The sequence below is a fragment of the Pteropus medius genome, unplaced genomic scaffold (assembly GCF_902729225.1).
Source record: "Pteropus medius unplaced genomic scaffold, Ma_sr-lr_union100, whole genome shotgun sequence".
NCBI lineage: Eukaryota > Metazoa > Chordata > Mammalia > Chiroptera > Pteropodidae > Pteropus > Pteropus medius.
In genome coordinates this window covers 5743041-5766411 of record NW_024349505.1, presented here as the reverse complement: position 1 = coordinate 5766411, position 23371 = coordinate 5743041, and the positions used below count along the sequence as shown (strand labels likewise).

The following is a 23371-nucleotide window of genomic DNA, read 5'->3' as shown; positions in this document are numbered from 1 at the left end:
CCCCAATACCCTCACCTGATTGGCTAAAGCTAAAAAGGCTGATTATCATCAAAGGTTGGCAAAAGTGAAGAGCAATGAGCACTCTCATATGAAGTCAGCGAGTGTGTATTTGCTAAAAACTGGCAAAAAACTGTCAAGATAAAATTTGAAATCACATAACCTATGACAAAGAGATTCATTTTTATGCGAGAGTGAGGGGTGATCCAATACACATGTGGGAAAATGTTCAGAGCAATGGTGTAAGAGGCCAAAGTGGAAACAACTCAAAGGCCCAGAAACAATAAAAACATTTATATGATTGAAAACTTTACAACCCCAAACAGCACAAAGTCCAGGAATATGCAACGACATTAATGAAGAAAAAATAGAAAAGAACACATGAAAATACAGAAAGTATGATTCTATTTTTTAAGGTTTTATAAAGTTTTCAAAAATGGGTACAGTTTTAATTTTATATTGTTTACTATAATTAATATGCCTGTTCTTAAGATAGGGTTAGTCTAAGAGGCAGATAGGACTGTACTCCTGGAGGAGGAGCACAAGCCAGGCTCCCGGGTGCCTGGAAATGTTGTATTTTTTAACCTGGGTGGTGGTTCCACTTTTGTTCACTCTACAGTTATTAATAGATATTAATGGTTATTAATATGTACAACTTAACTGTACATATATTCTTTATGCATTTCTGTAAGCGCATTCTATTTCATGATTTTAAAATGTTAAAAAAATGTTAAAAAAAACCCACCTGTTTTCTGCTTTAACAAAGTTGTCATATAGTGATTTAGAGAATCATTTAGTTTATTGTGCTGTATTGTTTTGTAGACTTAAAAAAATCTGATTATATGTAATTTTTTTCTTTTTTTTAAAAAAAATTTTTAATTTTTAATTTTTTTCTTTCTAATAGTGTTTGGATGCCTTTATTTATTTATTTATTTATTTATTATTTATTTTATTACACTTAGTAATATTTTATATTTTAAAACAGTTTTAGATTTATAGAAAATTGAGCAGATAGTTCAAAGAGTTCCCATATAAGCACCCCCAAATCACCCCAAATCACCCCACTCACATTTCCTACTATTATTAATATCTTACGTTACTATAAAAATTTGTTACATTTAATGAACCAATACCAACATGTTATTGTTCACTATAAAGGCCACAGTTTATTCAGATTTCCTCAGTTTTTATCCAATGCCCCTTTTCCATTCCAAGATCCCATCCAAAATACCAAATTACATTTAATTTTTATGTCTTCAAGGTTTTTCTCAGTAATAACAGGTTCTCAGACTTTCTTTGTTTTTGACAAAATGTTTATATGTGGGACTGGTCAGTTGGAATGCCCCTCTATTGGAATACGTCTGATATTTTTCTTATGGTTAGCCTGGGTTTATGCATTTTTCAGAGGAAGATTACAGAGTAAAGAGCCATTTTTATTGCATCATACCAAGGGCATTACTATCAACATAATTTAGGACTAACGATGTTGGCCTGGCTGAAATAGCGTTTGTCAGGGTTCTCCACTATAAAATTACTACCCCCACCTCACTCCCACTTGCCACTCTGTACCATTGAAGACAGTCAATATTCGCAACTCACTCTCGGGGGCAGGGGGTTGCACTCACTTCCATTAGGGTGAAGAACTGTATAATTTATTTGCAATCTTCTGCCGGAGAGATTTATTTGTCTCGTCTTACTAATTTTTGATTTATTCATTTACTTATGTCATTATGAGTCATAGATACTTATTTTATACTTTGGATTATAATTCAGTACTACTTTACTTTGTTGCTGAAATCGCTGGAGTTTTGGTCATTGGGAGCTCTTTTCTTTGGTTCCAGTGTCCCCATTGATGTATTTGTTTTTGGCGAGTCCTTAATTTCAGGCACTACCAGATGCTCCAGGCTCATGTTGTGTATTTTATGCCCTAGTCCTATAAAACTTTTTTCCTTCAATGGTATCATTAGTTCATTATTTTAATTTTCTTTAAAAGTATCAAATTTCTGTTTTTATTAATTATCTATATTTTTGTCTGTTCGTTTTCACTTTTGTTTCTCTATCATTCTATTATTATTTTTATCTTTTCTTTTGCATATTTCTGTTTTTTTTTTTTTACAAAGTCCTTGAGTAGAACACAGAAATCAATAAGTTTTTAGATATTATATGGATATTATCGTAGGTATGTGGGTATTAATTTTCAAATAAAAGTGATTGGGTTCAGTTTTTTGTTGACTTTCAATTTTATTTTATTGTGGTTAAGATTGTGCTCAATATGATGTTGATTCTATGAAATTTTTATTGATTTTTTTTTTGGTGGTCTTTTTTTTTTTTTTTTAACGCCTACGGCACCTGGTATTCGTAGGTGGTCTCCCATCCAAGTACTAACCAGACCCGACCCTGCTTAGCTTCCAAGATTAGATGAGTTGTGGTTTTATATGGATAAATTTTTGTATATGTTTTATATGTATTGAAAAGCATTTTCCATTTGCTATGTAATTGTTGCTAGTTATATGATTGAAGTTGTTAAAGTTGTTCAAACTTTAATAGCATTATTAATTTTATTCTCTACTCATCTATCATTTCCTGAGAGAAATGCGTTTTAAAAAAACTTCCACCATAATCACAAATATGTCAGTTTTACCTTTCTGTTCTATGTGGTTAGGTGCATAAAGTTCATCATTGTAATATCTTCTTAGTGAGTTTTTCCTTTTGATAACTATAAAATGTCCTTCCTTTATCCTATAAATAAATACATTTGATATTAATTACTGCTTGATTAGTTTATTTTTTAAATATTTGCATGGTTTTATTTTCCCACTGCTTTATTTTCAACCTCTTAGTTTGCTTTGTTTTAAGATTGCTTTAAAAAACCAAAGGCATGGACAAAGTGAGATCACCAACAGGACTTTTAGCCACGTGATCACAGTAGATAGGTGCTGATTAGACTATTGCCCAGGTATAAAGCCAGACCTATCAAGATGTGGGGCTGCATTCAGAGGCTAGCTGTCAAGAGGACACTGTCTCTGTGGCTCCTGCAGTACCTTCACTTGGAATAAGGATTTTGCTGGTAGAAGGTAGGTCATTTTATTTCTGCTATTTGTGCTTATGAGAAAAGTTATTTTCTTGTTATAAGTTTTAAGAAGCGATTGTAGTTTTATAGAGATTTATGACTGAGAAATATGCAGTGGGATATTATTATTCCTTGAGTTAAAACAAAGTTTTATTGTTAAACTGTGTTTTTCAGATTTGTGTGGTTAATTTTTTTTTAATATTTTCTAGGTAAAAATCGCAGATTTTTAGCAAAAAGCACTGCATTTAGGGGGCTGGTATCCAACGGAAATAAGAGGGTTTTCTAGAACTAGGAAAGAACCTGGAAAATATGTGAAATTAAATTAGGGATTTTGATTGGATTTGGAGGAGTTAGAATTGGGATAGTGCTGATTGAATTAGAGTTAGGATGGGACATATATAGCCTGACCTTGAGCACAGCGTATTTCATTTAGAGGCTGAATCCTTAAAGGAGATAATTTTCTGGATCCTAGTGCATTATCATTTGGAACCAAAATTTTAGATTAGCAGAAAGCAAACACTTTTTTGTTTTTGTTTTTCCTATAAAGCATAAAATGGATGAAAACAATAATATTTTATATCACGAAGCAACTTTTTCCTGGTAAAATTTATTCATTTATGCTTTCAAGGTACAAATACTATGTGTGTCGCATTTTTTAATTCCTTCATTGGGACCTTGTATTTCTGCTGTTAAAGGTACTGAAAACATTTTTGCTCTTCCAACTTATAATTGATCGTTAACTGGTGTTTTAAATGCTATTAATTTCTGTATGCTAATCTGTGTAGAAAGTTTGTTGAACCCTATATTTCAAATAATTTGTTAATGTGAGTTAATAATTAGATTTTAATTATTTAGATTTTTTCCCCAAATGTTTGTTCATTAAGGATAATGCTTGTAAGGAGTGAATACATTGGTATTCTGTATTTTTTGCCTGCTCGTGGCTTGCATAGGCACTATTTTTTTCTATTATGGGAATTCTTTCCTCTTTTTTTAAAAGCATGTATTAAAATAATGAAATAAATGTTATTTCAAATATTTTTCTGTATGCAATAGATGGTGACTTTTCCATATACTTATTAAGGTATTCAGTAACACTGATAGAATTTAAAAACTATCCTTGGAATAATTTATCATCATGTGTTATCCTTTTAATGCCCTGTTGCAGTAAGATTTGATAAAATTTTATTTAAGATTTTTGCACCTTTGCCCCTAGATAAAACTAGCCTTATAGAGTACTTAGCCAGTGTTACCTTCTTCTGGTTTTGGCTTCAAGATTATGCCTTCAACTTCATAAGGTAAACTGAATATCACACCCTAGAAAAGTTTGCATGAGGTAAGAGTCAGAATGCATTTATGGAATGATGTGTTAGGTTTTATGAGTCATATTTAAACAACCGTCATATTTTTTATTAAGTTTATTGGTATATCAGTATTTTACTTCTTTCTTTGACCACTTTGGGAGTATTTGTATTTTTTGAGAAACGATCCATCTTACTTTTCAAAATTAGCACCAAGATGCTCATAAGATAAAACTATAATTAAAAAAAAATTCTCTGCTGGATTTTTAGCTATGTCCCTTATTTTATCGTAATGTGGTTTATTTGTACTTTTCTCTTCATGCTTATTTATGTCTTTTCACTTCTAATGGTCTTTTCTAAGAATCAGGTTTTGGGTATGGTCACCATTTCTATTGCGTGTTATGTTTTCTTTTGTAATTGTTTCAGCTTATATTTTTGTTTTCCTTTCTTTAATTTATCTTTGAGGTTAATTTATTCAGCTTCTTGAGCTGAGTGCTTAGTTCATTTATTCAAAAACTTGCTTAATTTTCTTTTAGTTCAGTTAGATGTTTCTCTTTTTCTGTATTATGATTTGCCCTAAAATTCATTTTTTAAAAATTTTAGCTTTACTGTGAATAATTGACATACGAAATTGTAAATTTGAAAGTGAACATTGTGATTTGACATATGTATACATTGTGAAACAATTACCCCATGTCGTTAATTAACACCACAATTGCTCCCATATTTACCTTTCTCCATTCCCCACTCCTTTGAGAATATTTAAATTCTACTCTCTTAGCAAATTTCAATTACATAGTACGCTGTTATCAACTATAGTCACCATGTTTTACATTAGATCCTCAGGCCTAATTGATTTTATAACTATAAGTTTGTAACCTTTTACCAGCCTCTCCTTTTTATCCAAGCCCCTTTCCCCGCCCCCGCCCCCACTCCCGTCCCCAGGCAACCACTTTTCTACTCTGTTTCTCTAAGTTTCACTTAAAAAAAAAAAAAAAGATTTTACATGTAAATGATACTATGCAGTTTTTGTCTTACTGACATATCTCACTTAGCATGGTACTCTCAAGGTCCATCCATGCTGTTGCAAATGGCAGGATTCCCTTCTTTCTTACAGCTGAATGATATTTCATGGTATATATATATTACATCTTCTTTATCTATTCATCCATTGATGGACACTCAGATTGTTTCCATATCTTAGCTATTTTGAAAAGTACTTTAACAAACATGGGCTGCAGATATCTCTTTGATATTCTGTTTTCTATTCTTTTGGATATTTAACCAGAAGCGGGATTGCTGGATCATATGGTAGTTCTATTTTTAATGTTTTGAGAAACTTCCATACTGTTTTCCATAGTGGCTGCACCAATCTACATTCTTTCCAACAGTGGGGGTTGGGGTGGTGGTGGGAGGGGGGTTTGCCCTTAAATTCTAATGTGAAATTAACATTGCCATGCCAATTTTCTTTAACTTGGTGCTAAATCAGTATTTCTTTTGCCATCCACTTATTTTCAAATATTCTGTATTCTTTTCTTTAGGTTTAGCTTTTAAATTTCCTTGAAGAGACTTTCTGTTACAGTGGGACAAGAAGCTATCCATATACTCAAGCCTGTGAATCAGGAGAGACCTCAGAGACCCCAACACCCCGACTGAGGAACCTCACAAAGCCACAGGCTAAGCTTCGACTTGACTTGGTTCACAGTGCCTCCTGCACTAGGAATGCTCCATTTCTTTTGGGTACAAAATGCTGACCAGAGTGGAGTCCCACTGGTGAACTGGCAAGCCTGGAAAAGGTATCACCTCATTTGTTTAAAAGTTCAAGTCTGAGTTACTGCCTCAGATATATCAAAACTTTTTAAGAATAAAGAAGGAACAGAGAAGGCCTTACTCCAACATTCTTGGATATCTAAAACATACCTAAGAACCTGGGAGTTCGCTTCTAATTATATTGCAGCCATGAAGTGTAAGCACCGTGGTACCCAGAAAGTAACTTGTACAGTCATGACCTTCTACCCAACCATGGAAGAATTTAAAGATTTCAACAAATATATTGCTTACATAGAATCCCAAGGTGCCCACCGAGCTGGCCTGGCTAAGATAATCCCACCCAAGGGATGGAAAGCCAGACAGACCTATAATGATATCAATGATATCTTAATACCCACTCCCCTCCAGCAGGTGGCCTCTGGCCGGGCAGGTGTTTTCATTCAATACCACAAAAAGAAGAGTGCCATGACGGTGGGGGAGTATCGCCGCTTGGCAGACAGTGGGAAATATCGGACTCCACCACACAAGGATTTTCAGGATTTGGAACGAAAATATTGGAAAACCCGCCTGTATGATTCACCGATATATGGCGCGGACATCAGCGGCTCCTTATTTGATGCAAACACTAAACAATGGAACCTCGGACACCTCGGAACCATTCAGGACCTGCTGGAGCAGGAGTGTGGAGTTGTCATCGGAGGCGTCAACACACCCTACCTGTACTTTGGCATGTGGAAGACCACCTTCGCTTGGCACACGGAGGACATGGACCTTTACAGCATCAACTACCTGCACTTCGGGGAGCCCAAAACTTGGTACGCGGTGCCCCCGGAACACGGCCAGCGCTTGGAACACCTGGCCAAGGAGCTTTTCCCGGGCAGTTCGCGGGGCTGCGAGGCCTTCCTGCGGCACAAGGTGGCTCTCATCTCGCCCACTGTCCTCAAGGAGAACGGGATCCCCTTCAGTCGGATCACTCAGGAGGCTGGCGAGTTCATGGTGACGTTTCCCTACGGCTACCACGCTGGCTTCAACCACGGCTTCAACTGCGCGGAGGCCATCAATTTCGCCACCCCGCGGTGGATCGACTATGGCAAAGTGGCCTCTCAGTGCAGCTGCGGGGAGGCCAGGGTCAGCTTCTCCATGGACGCCTTCGTGCGCATCCTGCAGCCCGAGCGCTACGAGCTGTGGAAACGCGGGCAGGACCGAGCCGTCGTGGACCACGTGGAGCCCACGGCGCCGGGCAGCCGGGAGCTGAGCGCCTGGAGGGAAGGACGTGCACCCGGGAGAGCGGCGCTGGGCCTGAGACACCTCCCGCCTCTCCGGGCCCCGCGCACGGCTCGGCCGGTGGCCGCTGGCAGTGGACCCCGCGGCTGCACCCGGGTGCGCCAGGAGTCCCCGCGTCCCCCGTCGGCCCGGGTTTCTGCCTCTGCCTCCCAGTCCAGGGCTGCTGAGGCCCACAGCTCTCTGTTGCCGGACCCATCCCCGCCGCCAACCTCGGGGCGGTCTGCAGCAGATCTCCAGGCAACTGGCAGACGTGGTCGTGGTCGTGGTCGTGGTCGTGGTCGTCGTCCTCGGGAAAGAGGCAGTCAAGAGTCTGTTGTCCAGGCCCGGGCTAAGAGGAGCCTCTCAGGGGGTACAGCGCGCACAGCTCCGGACCGCAAGATCCAGCCTCTGCCTGCTGCTAAACGCTGGAAGGACAGCCCTGCACCGCTGAACCCTGGACCCCTGCATCCTGCAAAGGCTTCTGGGTGTTGTTGTGCCCCTGATCTTCAATTCCTGGGGCCCCCATTAGATCCCGATGAACCGATGCACCCTGGCCAGTGCCTGCTATCTCTGGACAGTATTACAGCCAATTTCCTTGACGATGTCCCACTAACTCCTCCCATTGTCACTGGGACTCTGACATGGTTCTCCAGGGACGCTGTTGGAGACTGCAAGGCCCCTGTGAACCTCGCTGAGCTCGTAAGGATGGATCACCCTTATGCCTCTATGGTCCTGGCGCCCAGTGCAGTTGCCAAAATCTCTTAGGACCCTGACTGTGATCGTCTAGGGCTAAAGCCAGAGGCAGCTGCATCTCTTGGGTCCTGGAACAAGTTCACAACCAGTGGATGGTCTTCAGCCTTTGAGCCCATGGCTATTGAAGATTTTGCCAAATATGACTATATCTGACCCTCAACACTGGGAACCCCAGAAGCTCCCAGCCAAGCAACAGTCTGTGCTGGGCCCGTCCCCAGTCAAGGTGCTGTATCTCCCAGAAATGACACATTTCCTGAGCCGCCAGATATTTCTACTATTAAGACAAACAGAGCTCCTAGTTGCCACTGAAGTGGACCTCCCCACCCAGACAGCTGCGGTAGAATGCTACACTACCTCTCAGGGATTCTCAGCTGGCTCCTGAATATGGATAGGCCTTTGGCTTCTGTCTTGCCCTAGATGCTGTGGACACTGCTTGCTTTGATGGCACCTTCAGGATACCTCCCCTTCAGTGGGATGCCTTAAGGAGAAAATTCTGAGATGCCCTAAATTAAAGTACAGAAGCAGTAGGGTGAGAGAGACAAAACTGTTAGTCTGTTAATGGCTGCTCGCCAGCTAAAAAAGACTTCTCACATTCCTGTGGATATCTGTTGGAACTTCAGGTTAATTTCAATGTGCCTATTTCTGTAGATTATTTTAGGTAGGTATCATCTAACTCCAGGAACCTCTGCTTGTTGTTTACATGTGGGCTTTCCGCACTGCTACCCACTGCCAATTTACGGGAGCAGACTCTGCACCTATCCTAGAGCTGTCCCAGCTTCATCTTCTCCCACCCCTTTGCCTATAGTTAATGTAAATTTCTTTCAGACTACCTCCTACTTGTGTATAAAAATGCTTGCAAAATTCTGGGACAACAGACACGTTATGTTGTCTTTTCTATCTAGCCATGCTGCTGGTGGTTTATGCCCCAAGACTGATCTTCCTTGTGTCTAGCATCTTGGCTCAATAAAACCTTACTTATGAAAAGACTTTTAGCCTTGGAAGTTAAGGATTTTTGGTTTAACATCCTCTGACCCCCACAATAATTTGGGGTGACATTGGATGATGCTGAGAATCTGGCTCAGCCCCTTCATCCCCAAGTAGCACCTAGGCCTCTGGACCCCTGGCTTCCACTGGACATTGCTACAGCCACAAGTGGGCCCCAGGAGCTTCTCATAATCCCACAATTCTAACATACCCTACCTCCCACGCCAACACGCAGGCCACCGTTCATGCTAAAACTAGACATATTGCCCAATGAATCTGTCATCCAGATCTGCCTCAGGGATGTTTGTAATTTTTATTGATGTTTATTAAAGTTATTATCCCTAGTGTGTATCTGCAAAACAAAAAAGGTAAATCTTTAAAATATGTTTTTAAAATCAGAATTATATAAAAGAAGTATATTTTATTAAAAACTAGACAACAGGTACAAAATGGAGTCACTTAATGCTAAACCTCACATCACCAAACCAAGACTTAAATACAGTTTCCATTCTTCCAGAAATGGAATCTTGAACCAGTCAATCAGGAATCACCTGTTTTCCTAAAGGAAAAAAACCTTACATTATCTAACTCACTTTTTTTTACCTAGTATAACTTCCTTGTTACCGCTCCCTTTTTCCTGTAAAAGACTTTAATTTTGTACAGCTCCTTAGAGCTCCTTCTATCTGCTAGACTGGATGCTGCCCAATTGAAATCAATTTTTGTTCAAATAAATCCTTAAAATTTTTAATATGCCTCAGTTTATCTTTTAACAATCTAAAACAAAGTGATTCAGAAAAGTTGAAAGTAAAGAACAGGTAAAAACTCTATTAAGAAAAAGACAAACAGAAAGCAGGAGTATTGCTCTAAATATCAAACAAATTAGAATTGAGGCTGGAAGTTACACCGAAGGGCTCTTTATAATGCTAAAGACTAAATTTCACCTTGAAAATATGGCGGTCGCAAATATCCATTCAACTTTGATAAAGTATAAATTATAAGAAATAAAACAAAAGCAACACATTAAAAATAGGATGTTTTATGTGATATTATGATTTATAATACGAAATACATATTTGGTCTTAGCACCTGTTTCTGGCATAAAGCTCTTAAAACCCTTGGAATTTCCCAAATGATGAGAGCAATCATGGTGTCTTTTGTTGTGTTAATGAGATTACCTTTGGAATGCCCCTAGTCACCTAAGGGTGAGGGCTAGTCACCAGAGAAACTAACAATGTGATTAGAGGGTTGAAACTTTAAGTCCCACCCTCCACCCCCTAGCCTCATCCCCTGAGAGAGGAAAGGGGCTGGCTGGAGGTTAAATCAATCACCAAGTGGCGGTGATTTAATCAGTAAAGATAAAACCTCCTTAAAGAGTCAAAAAGATAAGGTTCGGGGACCTTCTGCGTTGGTGAACATATGGAGGTGTTGGGAGAGTTGGCGATTCTCGAGAGGATATAGAAGTTCCTTTTCCCCATACGTTGCCCCATCCATCTCTTCGATCTGGCTGTTCCTGAGCCTTTTATAAAAAATTGATAATCCAGTAAGTAAAATGTTTTCTGAGTTCTGTGAGACATTCTAGCATATTAATAAAATCCATGGAGAGGCTATGGGAAACTCTGATTTATAGCCTGTCAGTCAGAAGTACGGGGGCTTGTGACTGGCATCAGAAGGGCTGAGGGTGGTCTTGCAGCACTGAGCCCTTAACGTGGGGGATCTGATGCTGTCTACAGTTTGATAGTATCAGAATTGAGTTTAATTGTAGGACAACCTCCTGGGGTCCTGAGCACTGTTGCTATTGGTACATTGGAATTGGGTGTTCAGCACTCCCTTTTACCTCACTTATTGCAAGACAGATAAAATAGACAAGCTTAAGGATACAGAAAACTTAAACAATGTTAACAATAAGGTAGAATTTATGTACCAGGTAATAGAATACTCTCTTTTGTCAAATGCCAATAGATCAGTTACAAAATTGACAATATATTAAGGTGAAAGGAATACATCAATAAATTCCAAAGCAGAAAAAAAATCAGACTTCTAATTTTCATACAATAAAACTAGACATTAATTTTAAAAATCAGAAAATATAGAGAGCTTCTTTCTGGAAAGTTAAAAATTCTCAGTTGAATGACTTGTAGATTAGAGGAACACAGGAAACAAAGAAACAAAATATTTGTTAACTCTATGAACTCTGTAGCCAGACTGCCTGGCTTTGGATCCCTGATTCACTCTTACCAGTTTGTGTGACCTTGGCAAATTACTTAGTAATAGCACCTATCTCATAGGATTGATATGATAGTTCTATAAATGAATATTTGTAAAGCACTAGGATGGATACCTGGGACACAATAAACATTACTGAAGTGCTTTTAGGTTTAAAAATGAACAAAATATACATAGGAATATGTGAGATTTAGTTAAAATAGTACTGAAGGAAATTTTACAGCCTCAAGTATGTTTTTATCAATAAAATTGAAAGAATGAAATTGACTGGATTAAGCTTTTATCTCACAAAATTAGAAAAAAAAACAAACTAAAAAAAGCAGCAGGAAGGAATTAATAAAGTTATACACAGAGATAAATGAATTAAAAAAACCATAATATAACTAATAAACCAACAAAAGTTCAGATAATATGAATACTTTTCTAGGAAAAATTAACTAAAACTTATTTCAGAAGAGTTAGAAAATCTAAGTCATAAATTTCTATGTTAAGAAATATATTACGTTCATGCTATCCTTATGTGCCCGATCTCATCTGATTTAGGAAGCTAACGGCAGGGTTGGGCCTGGTTAGTACTTGGATGGGAGACCACCTAGGAATACCAGGTGCTGTAGGCATAAAAAAAAAAAAAAAAAAAATATAGAAAGACATGTGAAAGACCTATATAATGAAAACTACAAGACTCTATTAAAAGAAATTGAAGAAGATACAAAGAAATGGAAAGATCCCGTGTTCTTGAATTAGAAGAATCAACATAGTTAAAATGACCATATTACCTAAAGCATTATACAGATTTAATGCAATCCCCATCAAAATCCCATCAGCATTTTTTAAAGAAATAGAACAAAAAAAATCATCAGATTTGTATGGAAGCACAAAAGACCCCGAATCGCCAAAGCCATCCTGAGAAAAAAGAACGAGGCTGGAGGCATCACTCTGCCCGACTTCAGATTATATCTCAAAGTGACAATAATCAAAATGGCATGGTATTGTCAGAAAAACAGACACACGGACCAGCGAGAACAGAATCAAGAGTTCAGAAGTAAATCCATATTTATATGGACAAATAATTTTCAACAAAAGAAGCAAAAAAATACAGTGGAGAAAGGAAAGCCTCTTTAATAAATGGTGCTGGGAAAACTAGAAAGCCACCGGCAAAAGAATGAAACTAGACTGTTGTCTATCACCACACACCAAAATTAACTCAAAATGGATTAAGGACCTGAATATAAGACCTGAAACAATAAAATGCATAGAAGACAACATACGAATGAAACTGAAGGACCTTGGACTTAGAGAGGATTTTATGAATTTGACCTCAAAGTCAAGGGAAGTAAAAGAAAAAAATAAATGAATGGGACTACATCAAACTGATAAGCTTCTGCAAAGCAAAAGAAACCATCAACAAAGTAAAGAGACAACCATCCAAATGAGAAAATATATTTGCAAGCAACGCTTCCGATAAGGGCCTATTATCAAAATATACAAAGAACTCCTATGACTTAATAATAACAAAAAAACAAACGATCCAATCAAAAAACAGGCAGTGAACCTGAACAGACACTTCTCCCTAGAGGACATACAAATGGCCAACAAATGTATGAAAAGATGCTCAACATCACTAGCTATTAGGGAAATGCAAATCAAAACCACAATGAGATACCATCTCACACCTGTTAGAATAGGTATAATCAACAGGACAAGTAATAACACATGTTGGAGAGGATATGGAGAAAAGGGAACCCTCATACACTGCTGGTGGGACTGCAAATTGACACAGCCACTATGGAAAACAGTAGGGAGTTTCCTCAAAAAACTAAGAATTGATCTACCATGTGATCCAGCAATCCCTCTACTGGGTATTTACCCCAAAGACTTGAAAACTCATATCTGAAAAAAATATTTGCACACCAATGTTCATAGCAGCATTATTCACAGTGGCCAGGACATGGAAGCAACCGAAGTGTCCTACGATAGATGATTGGCTAAAGAAGCTGTGGTACATATATACAATGGAATATTATTCAGCCATGAGAAGAGATGAAATACTGCCATTTGTGACAACATGGATGGACCTCGAGATAATCATGCTAAGCTAAGGAAGCCAGACAGAAAAAGTTGACAATCACATGATATCATTTATATGTGGGATATAAACCTAAAAGCAATGAATGAACAAGACGAACAAACAGACTCATGAACATGGACAATGGACTAGTGATTACCAGAGGGTAGAGGGTAGGGGGTAGGGACGAGGGGTGAGGTAGATAAGGTAAAGGGGGTCAAATATGTGGTGACAGAAAGAAATCTAACTGTGGGAGGTGAACATACAGTGTAAATATATATATGCCTTACTGTTAAAGTGTACAGCTGAAACTTATTGGATTTCATTAACCAATGTCACAATAAATAAGTAAGTAAGTAAGTAAGTAAGTAAGTAAGTAAGTAAGTAAATAAATAAATAAATAAATAAATAAATAAATAAATTTAAAATAAAAGGAAAAAGAAATATAGAAGGAGGTCAAAGGATCTGCATCTTCAAGAATCAACACTTAGTCTTGTTTTAAACACCAGACCCTCATAGAATCAATGAATTCTTCCTTAAAATGAAATCATTTTCTCTATTTATTTAGTTAGCTATTTTAGCCCCAAAGCTAGCATTTGACTTAAGAGGGAAATATTTGAGACATTTCTGCCAGAAATTAAAATTGAATTAGAAGTATTAATGAATGGAAAAATACTTGTGCTGTAAATGATGAAAGAGAAATGATGATTTTCTTTTTAGATGATACAATTGACTATTCGGAAAACCCAAGGTAGTGGCTAGTATATCTATCCTTTTTCTCTTACTCTTCACTCTTGCAGGACTCTGTGCTTTCCAGATTTTACTTCTTGAATACTTGGGACACATTCAAGAGCATTTCTGCAGTGAAGAGGCAGACTAATCCTTCTAAGTCAGGAAGGTGAGGGAGAGGGAGTTGTGACGGTGATTTTTATTACTACTCTCTTTTTAGGCAGATGACCTTGACCCCTATTTACTGATGAAGGTTCCTTAATTATCCCAGACTGCTCTCTTCTGAACTACTATAATACTCAATTTATAACACTTTCTTGAGCACAGACAAGTATGGCAGGGATCATGCCAAGCATCAAGATCGGCAGTTTGTTTAAGACACAAAATCATCCTTTGAGGTAGAGACTCTTATTATCTCATTATATGGTTGAAGAGGCAGAATTACAAGAGTCTTTCCTTATCATTGGTTTCATTTTCCATATTTTTATTTATCTACGGTCAACCACAGTCCTAAAATAGTAAATAAAAAATTCCAGAAATAAACAATTCATAAGTTTTAAATTGCACACTGTTCTGAGTAGCATGATGAAAACTTTCACCAGCCCCTCTGTGCCACTCATCCCTTTGTCCACTGTCTCCATGCTCCCCACCCATTAGCCACTTAGAAGCCATCTGGGTTATGAAACTGACTGTTGAGGTATTGAAGTGCTTGTGTTCAAGTAAGCCTCATTTTACTTATATTATTATAGTTATTCCATTTATTAGTTATTTTGTTAATCTCGTACTGTGTCTAATCTGTAAATTAAACTTTATCATAGGTGTGCATGTATAGAAAAAAACGTAATATATGTAAGGTTTGGTCCCATTTGTGGTTTCAGGCATCCACTGAAGCAGGGAGAGTCTTGGATTTCTCCCAGGATTAGGGAAACTACTGTATAGAAAAGCTGAATAAAATATTTAAGGCCATCACTTAGTAAATGCTGTGGTCAGTATTCAAATCTGTCAGTGCTGAGCTGATCCAGAAGGGAAGGTTTAGGTGGTGAGATGCCCAGTTGAAAGAACACACGAGAGGTTGACATGAGAATGAAATGGCAGGCACCATCTTTATTGCAGGGAACGCGCTTCTGCTGTGCTTTGTCTTCTTATGCTCCCCTTCTGCTCTCCTTCCGTTCTCCAGGGGACTGCATGGCTCCATGCATATCAGAGTACAATAGTGGCATTCAGCCACACATGCGTGATACAATAAGTCGAAGTATGTTTGCATATTTTAGGTTACATTACTACACTAATGTAACATTCTAAATGCAGGGTCCTATTTCTAGCCGCAGGCCTAGATCACAGCCAGACCCGGGATCAGCCAGGCCTGGGACCCACACTCCACCCCTACAGAGTCATGGTACAGGATCTGGCCCAGAGGGCGCTATTTTGGGCCCACAACCCACTTGCCATTTCTAGAGTGGCTTAGTCCCACAGGGCATCACCCCTGGGGTCCTCTTTACCCACGTTCTCTCTGGGTGCTGCTCAGCATACCAGGGGCATTGTGATATGTCAACTTGTGTTTGTGGCTGCATCAACGATAGCCCCCATCGTTTCACTACCTGTTCCCTGGTATGAGCCATCTGTGTACCAGGCATCCTCAAGGATAGGAGTCCGACCCTCTACATAGGGACTTGGTATGTCTCTCATCTCAGTAAGCTTCGCCAGGAGCTCTGCTTGGACAGCATAGGGGTCTATGCAATTCCTGTACAAGGAGTCTTCCTTAAGGTCGCAGACACCACTCCACGGGTTACGTGGACTGCACCATTACAGGATTATGGCCAGTGATGGCCTCACTGGCCAACAGGGCTGTGTATATGGCAGCCAGTTGCTTCTCTATCAGAGAATACTGCTCTTCCACACTTATCAGCGAATATCGCGCTTCCATGCTTTTCAACAATTGGGACCAAAAGCTATTGTCACCTTCTGGGAACCGTGTTTCTGGGAACTGTGCAACAAGCCCCATCCAAACCCTATATCATCCACCTGCATCAAAAGCAGGGATGGGAGTGCTGGATCTACTATGCGTAGAGTTTGGGCTGTGCTACAGCTTGCTTTGTAGCCTTAAAGGCCTCTTCTATCTCCAGAGTCCAATCCCACTGGGCACCGCGTCACACTAGATGGTGCAGGGGACACATCAAGGAGGCCAAATGGAGGATGAACAGTCTCCAAAACCCTAGCAGTCCCAAATAGGTTTGGAGCTGCTTCACAGTCTCAGGTGAAGGATATGCCCATGTCTTATCAATCACTGCCTCTGGCATTACTTTTGTTTTACCAAACCAGACAACTCTCAAAAATTAGACAGAGAACTCAGGTCCCTGGACCTTGTCCTCATTGATTGCCCAAACCCAGTCAGCGAGAGCTTCTCGCAGGCTGTTAGCTGCTGCTTCTAGTTCTGTAAGAGAATCAGAGGTTAGCATTAGCATTATATCATCAATATAATGATACAAGTACACTGCGGGCAGCCGTTTCCATGTGGCTAAATCTTGAGCCACAAGACTATGGCACAGGGTAGGGCTGTGCAGATAGCCCTGGGGAAGGATGAGGAATGTCCACTGTCGCCCTTCCCAGGTGAAGGCAAACTGTTCTTGACTTTCTGGAGCTATAGCAATAGAGAAAAAGGCATTTGCCAAGTGCACCACATAATGGTATTGTCCAAGTTCATGTGACGACCGGTCCATAATGTCCATGACATTCGGCAGGGCAGCATGCAGAGGCGGTGTAACTTTATTCAACTTCCAATAGTCAATCGTCATGCACCAGGAGCCATCAGGCTTCTTCACTGGCCACACAGGAGAGTTGTATGGGCTACGAGCAGGACGAATAACATCGGCTTTTTCCAGCTCCATTATAGTATGTACTATTTCCTCATGGCCTCCCGGCAGGTGATACTGTTTTGTATTTACTACCTGGGTGGCCTGAGGCAACAACAGTGGGGCATGGTGTGGGTGTCCCCGGATAATAGTTTTCACTACCTGAATGCGAAGGTGGAATTCACCAGCAGTGGTATTCACAGTCAAGCCTCGCAAAAGATCAGTTCCCAAAATATACTCCTGTATGGGGGATATGTACACTTGGTATGTCCGAGGAGGCAATCTGTCAATACCCAATGTTACAGGGTCCTGCTGCATGCAAATGATTTGACCCCCATAGCCTTCTGTGGTTACAGTGGGCCCAGGAAACTTGTCTGGATTCCTAAAAAGCAGGGTGCTGTCAGCACCCTTGTCCACTAGGGCTCATACCCTCTGCACATTGCAGGGGGACCAACGTATAGTCAGCTCCACATGTGGCCTCGGGTCAATCGGCTCCCTTGTCAACTGGGTGCCTCGGCCTGATCCCTAATCAGGGAGATAATCGGCTCGCTGCACCTTACAGGTGGTGGATTTCCCTGAAATAGGAGTAGGAGTGAATTGCTGGTCAGGGCACAGCTGATTCCACAGAGCTAGCAGCATTTCATTAGGTTGCTGCTCAATCTTTCCTGCAGCGACTCCTGCCCAAGGAGATCAAACCGCATTTGCCTGCGGCTCATTTCACAGCTCATTGATCTGGGTGTTGCTCCACCCCTCTTTTTGGCCACTCCTCCGTTCCTGCACTGGCCAGTCTGGGAGTGGCAGCAGGTGGTACCTCTCGCACCTGGGTGGAAAGCTCCTTGCATTTCTCTTTCACATCCCCCATCCTAGCCATAGTGGACATCACCTCGTGGATCCTCCTATCCACATAAAAGGACAGCAGTGCTGCCATGGTGCCAAAAGTACCAGGCTGGCCAGAAGTCAAAATCAAGTCCTTCTTACGGATTGTAAATACCTCTCCATCAGGGCTCGTATGTACTGGGCCTGAAACATCATCTGTCACATGCCCATTTCCCTAATTATCTGGACCGGATCTAAGTACGTAGTCCATCTGCTCACTGTCTCTGGCAGCACCCCTGGGTCGGCCCACGCTGTCCGTAACATGAGCCAGTTAACGAAGGAGTGATTGCCCGCACCCTGCGCCGTGTGAGCCACATTCTGGAGGCACTGCCTGAGGGACAGTATCACTGTTATGGAGGCTAGCTGAGCCATCTCTTCTAGAGATAATTCAGTCCCTTCAGCCCCGATATCCCACAGCCAAAGCAGCCACCCTGGAACTGTCTGCCCGGCTCTCTGCTGTACCTGTTTTATCAGGTCTCGGAGTTCTGCAGGGGTGTACTGGATCAAAGTAGTTTGCTTTTTGACCTGGGGGGGTGCCATCAGCTTGCCCCCCCCGCTCCCCACAACAGCTGTTCCACTTCAACCTGCTGCCATATCTATCACTGGCCGCGCCTGCCGCGGTAGTGTCGGTGGGCTCCCAGACTGGGAAGATGGCAGTGACTCAACAGAACCCTACGGCATATGTTCTGCTGCTGTCAGCTGCTTTTCCAGTGCTTGTTACTGATATTGTAGCTGTTGCACCTGCTGAACCTGATCCTGAACCTTCAGGCTGGCCTGCCGCAGCACTGCCAGGAACATCCAGGCCACCTGACCCGCTGCCTCCCGGTGAGTGGTCAGGACATTTGGCTCCGACATCTCCAGGGCTTTCCGGACGTCCTCTGGACGCAGATCCACTCCATCCTCCGCCAGCATCCACGTAGCCAGATATGCGGCCACGGGGTACCACTGGGAGGCAGGGAGCCACATGTCCTCCACCCAGGTCTCCTCCACCCAAGAACCATCCAGAGCCCTGGGGACTGTACACTCGCCTCATCCCGCAGACTATGCCACGTGTCAGCACTGAGCTGATTGAGAAGGGAAAGTTCGATGGTGAGATGCCTAGTTGGAAGAATGCACAAAGGGCTGACATGAGAATGAAACGGCAGGCACCAACTTTATTGTGAGGAGCACAATACTGCACTCGCTTCTCCTGCTCCCCTTCTGCTCTCCTTCCACTCTCCAGAGAACCACCTGGCTCCACACATATCAGAGTATAATAGTGGCATTCAGCCACACATGTGTGATACAATAAGCTGAAGTATGTTTATATATTTTAGGCACAGGTGCCTTACTACGCTAATGTAACATTCTAAATCTGGGGTCCTCACAAGCCTGGATCACAGCCAGACCTGGGACCAGCCAGGCCTGGGACCCACAAAATCCATTAATGCTAATTCTATCTTATTTTCCTTACTTGTCTTATCTTCCTTATTTGTCTTATCTTCCTCATGAAAATGAACACCTTTTCAGGAAAATCTAAGTCTTATTTTTTTTCGTTTTCTCCATTGAACCGATCTTGATATTTTAAGCATTGTAGTCACTTGCTTCATACTTATTTGAATAAATGATTATGTAAAATTACCTAGCTAGCGTTTCTCATCTTTCTCTCTCCTGACTAAAAATTTCTCTGGATCTTCGCCTTTCAACTTTTTTGTGGTTTTGTGGTTTTAAGTTTAAGTTTAATTCTATCTTGAATTACAATGTGGAGCCATGGGATTGGATTAAGATGTGGCTGATTGAATTAAAATATTAATGACCTATCAGGCCATTCCCTTTCAGGAGGTCTCCAAGTAAGAAAGCACTCTGTGAGGCTGAGATTGCCTCATTTGAAACCAGGATTTCAGATTAGTGGGAGGTAGGCTATGTACTATTCTCCTTTTTTTTTTTTTTACATGTTAAATATGAAATTAATAGAAAGGGAGAACTTTCTCAGTTAAAAGTTTAAAGTATTTGTTTTTTAGTTGTGGGAATGTTTTTTATTTTTATATTGGAAACTGTAATTGATGGAGTTACCATTTCTCCTAGATTAAAAATGAATATTTATTTCATTAAAAAATATATACATATGTATTCAGCTAGTTTTGCTATGTGGTCATGTTGAAAGTTTTAAAGATAGATTCTTTTATCAGATAAAATCTTTTTATTTTATGGGAAACTGAAGGAGTAGACTAGAGTTGGACATGAATGATTTTAGAGGATATTGATGGATTAGATAGGGATGGTGCTGAATGAATTCAATTTTTGGTGGAACACATAGAGCTAGACCATCAATCCATGCTGCTTCATTTGGAGGTTGAGTCCAAAGGGGAAAGCATATTTTCAGAACTTGGAAAATGTTCATATGAAATCAGGATTTCATATTATTAGACAATTGCCTATTTATTCCCCCACCTTTTTTTTTTAGTTTAAAAAATATTCAAAGAGATTAAGGCAAAAACTATATATATTTTGAAAAGGAATTAAACATGCTTGAATCTTTTACTTTTTGTTTTAGTGATTAACTTATTTTATTTGATCAGTTTATTGAGGCACGTATGGGTTTTTGTATCTTTCCATATTCAGGTTTCAAAGATATATTTTTACTTAAAAATAATTTCCTTTAGTGAGATAACAAACTGAGATTTACTAACAGTAGAAAAGAACATTTTAGAACCTGTGATTGAGCTGCTGACAACAGAATTATATTGGAGCTGATTGAATAAAATTATTCTTTCAATCATATCTATCTATCTTACTAATATATTTTGACTGAACTATCCATTTCTTTTGTGTAAGTAACTGCTGAATCTAGGATTTAGTTCCTGGATGATTTGGCAAGCTGTGAAATATTTTTTATAATTGTAGTTGCTTAAAGAGTTCAAGTTAGAATTGTTGGTGATGTGTTATTGTTGTAGTGGTGAATAATTATGTTTCATATAATAGTGGTTTCATGTGTCTCTTTAGCAACTTCATCTATATTCAGACTGGGATTTGGGAATGTGATGCTTATTAATTTAAAACCATAGCATCTGAAAAACATGGCATCTAGCATCTCAGATTTAAAACAATGACAAATTTCATCCTGTTGTGAAAAAAATGAATATTTCACAAATATATTGCTTACGTGGAATCCAAAGGCAGGCACAGCACAGAAGGGGCCTGCCTAAGAAATGGAAGACCAGGATGTCTGATACCATTGTAATAACCACTCTTGTCCAGCAGGTGGCGAGGGGGAGAGGAGTGTGTTTACTAAATACAGGAAAAGGAAGAGCCCTAGAGATGGGACAGCACCGCCAGTTTTGAGAAAAAGCTAAAAGTTTCCCATCCACGCACCTAGGATTTTAAGGATTTGGAGCAAAAATATTTGAAGAAGCCCTTATAATACAACCAAATTATGGCGTTCAAAAACAACAAAAACCATGACTCCTTGTATGATGAAAACATTGAAATCTGGAGACAATTCAGGACCCAGTCTCCTCCAGCAGGTGGCCTCTGGCCGGGCAGGTGTGTTCATTCAATACCACAAAAAGAAGAGTGCCATGACGGTGGGGGAGTATCGCCGCTTGGCAGACAGTGGAAAATATCGGACTCCACCACACAAGGATTTTCAGGATTTGGAACGAAAATATTGGAAAACCCGCCTGTATGATTCACCGATATATGGCGCGGACATCAGCGGCTCCTTATTTGATGCAAACACTAAACAATGGAACCTCGGACACCTCGGAACCATTCAGGACCTGCTGGAGCAGGAGTGTGGAGTTGTCATCGGAGGCGTCAACACACCCTACCTGTACTTTGGCATGTGGAAGACCACCTTCGCTTGGCACACGGAGGACATGGACCTTTACAGCATCAACTACCTGCACTTCGGGGAGCCCAAAACTTGGTACGCGGTGCCCCCGGAACACGGCCAGCGCCTGGAACACCTGGCCAAGGAGCTTTTCCCGGGCAGTTCGCGGGGCTGCGAGGCCTTCCTGCGGCACAAGGTGGCTCTCATCTCACCCACTGTCCTCAAGGAGAACGGGATCTCCTTCAGTTGGATCACTCAGGAGGCTGGCGAGTTCATGGTGACGTTTCCCTACGGCTACCACGCTGGCTTCAACCACGGCTTCAACTGTGCGGAGGCCATCAATTTCGCCACCCCGCGGTGGATCGACTATGGCAAAGTGGCCTCTCAGTGCAGCTGCGGGGAGGCCAGGGTCAGCTTCTCCATGGACGCCTTTGTGCGCATCCTGCCTCCCGAGCGCTACGAGCTGTGGAAACGCGGGCAGGACCGAGCCGTCGTGGACCACGTGGAGCCCACGGCGCTGGGCAGCCGGGAGCTGAGCGCCTGGAGGGAGGTCTGCCTCTAATCTCTACCCATCTGGTTGACATGGTCCTTGTTGTGGTCCTTAGGAGCAGGAAGCTCAAGAGGCGACTGTCCAGGCCTGGGTCAAGAGGCGCCTCTCTGTGGGCATAGAGTGCGCAGCTCCGGACTCTGAGGCATAGATCCAGTCCCCAGACAATCTGGATCCCAGAGCCCTGCAATCTGTCATCTTGCTAAGGCTTCCATAGATGAGGGTCCTTTGATTGCCTCCGGATCTTGCTTCCTCCTGTCCCTACTCCCTTCTTTCTGGCTGCCTCGTCTGTGCCACCACTTGAGGCTCTTAATCATCAGAGCTCTGGGCCAAAGTCAAGTTTGCAAAACGCTATTACGTTTCTAATAGAGCTCCCCAAACACTACTGAATGCTGATGAATTCTGGATCCCTGGCAGTAGCATAAGTCCTTGGTTTCATTTGTCCCACTGAGCTGCTTGTGGTTAGAAGAATTAGATTTGGCATCAAGCAGGTTCTAATCCTAGTTCTGTGACTCACTGCAAGTTATGGGAACTTAAGCAAGTTAATTTACCCTCTCAGAGCTTCAGATTCCTCATCTGTAAAATGTGGATACTATGCCCACTTCACAGCATGCTGTAAAGACCATAATAGCCAATTCATTAAACCATCTTAATTCACAGCAATTTTCATTTGATCTCGATTGCCTCTTTATAGACCACCTGGGAATATGCGTTCTGTATGATCTTTGGAAAAGTCTGGGTCAGAATAAGGGATCTCTTACGTGAGCACCCTTAGGAAAATAAAAATAGAGGGGAAAGTCCAAAGGGGATCTATAATTACTGTCTGGGAAGTGAGTTGGAAGTTAGACTGATGACATCAAGACAAGAGCTTTGTGAGGTACTGAAGTTGTGTGAGTGTGAGTGTGTGTGTGTTGCTTCCTTTTGCGTTCCTGTAGCAGTAAGGAGTGAAGTCACTGTTTTCTTCTTGGAGTAACAAGAAAATAGGGAGGTGGGGAGATTTTTATCTTCCTCCCCAGCCAGGCTTGGAGATAGAAGAATAAAGTGGGTGTGCAGCATGAAGAGGTACAGAAGATGGGTGAGTTTCTGGTGTACTGTAGCAAAGAAGAAAAGAGACTTGGGGAGGCCTGCCTGGGTCT

At 41.0% G+C, this 23371-nt stretch overlaps 2 protein-coding genes across 2 annotated transcripts; both read left to right on the top strand.

Moving 5' to 3' along the window:
- The first annotated feature begins 6324 nt into the window (after nt 1-6324).
- LOC120618129 (lysine-specific demethylase 4D-like) lies at nt 6325-8163 on the top strand. Its single transcript, XM_039882040.1, has one exon. The coding sequence runs from the start codon at nt 6325-6327 to the stop codon at nt 8161-8163; it is 1839 nt and encodes a 612-aa protein (XP_039737974.1).
- A 10757-nt stretch (nt 8164-18920) lies between these two features.
- On the top strand, nt 18921-22250 carry LOC120618128 (lysine-specific demethylase 4D-like). Its single transcript, XM_039882038.1, is given in 4 exon segments — nt 18921-18966; nt 20997-21037; nt 21040-21117; nt 21381-22250. Coding segments are annotated over 4 exon segments (1035 nt in total).
- The last annotated feature ends 1121 nt before the right edge of the window (nt 22251-23371 follow it).

What these genes read in the sequence shown, in the direction of transcription:
- LOC120618129 (XM_039882040.1), top strand. Translation starts at nt 6,325, where the DNA reads ATGAAGTGTAAGCACCGTGGTACCCAGAAAGTAACTTGTACAGTCATG.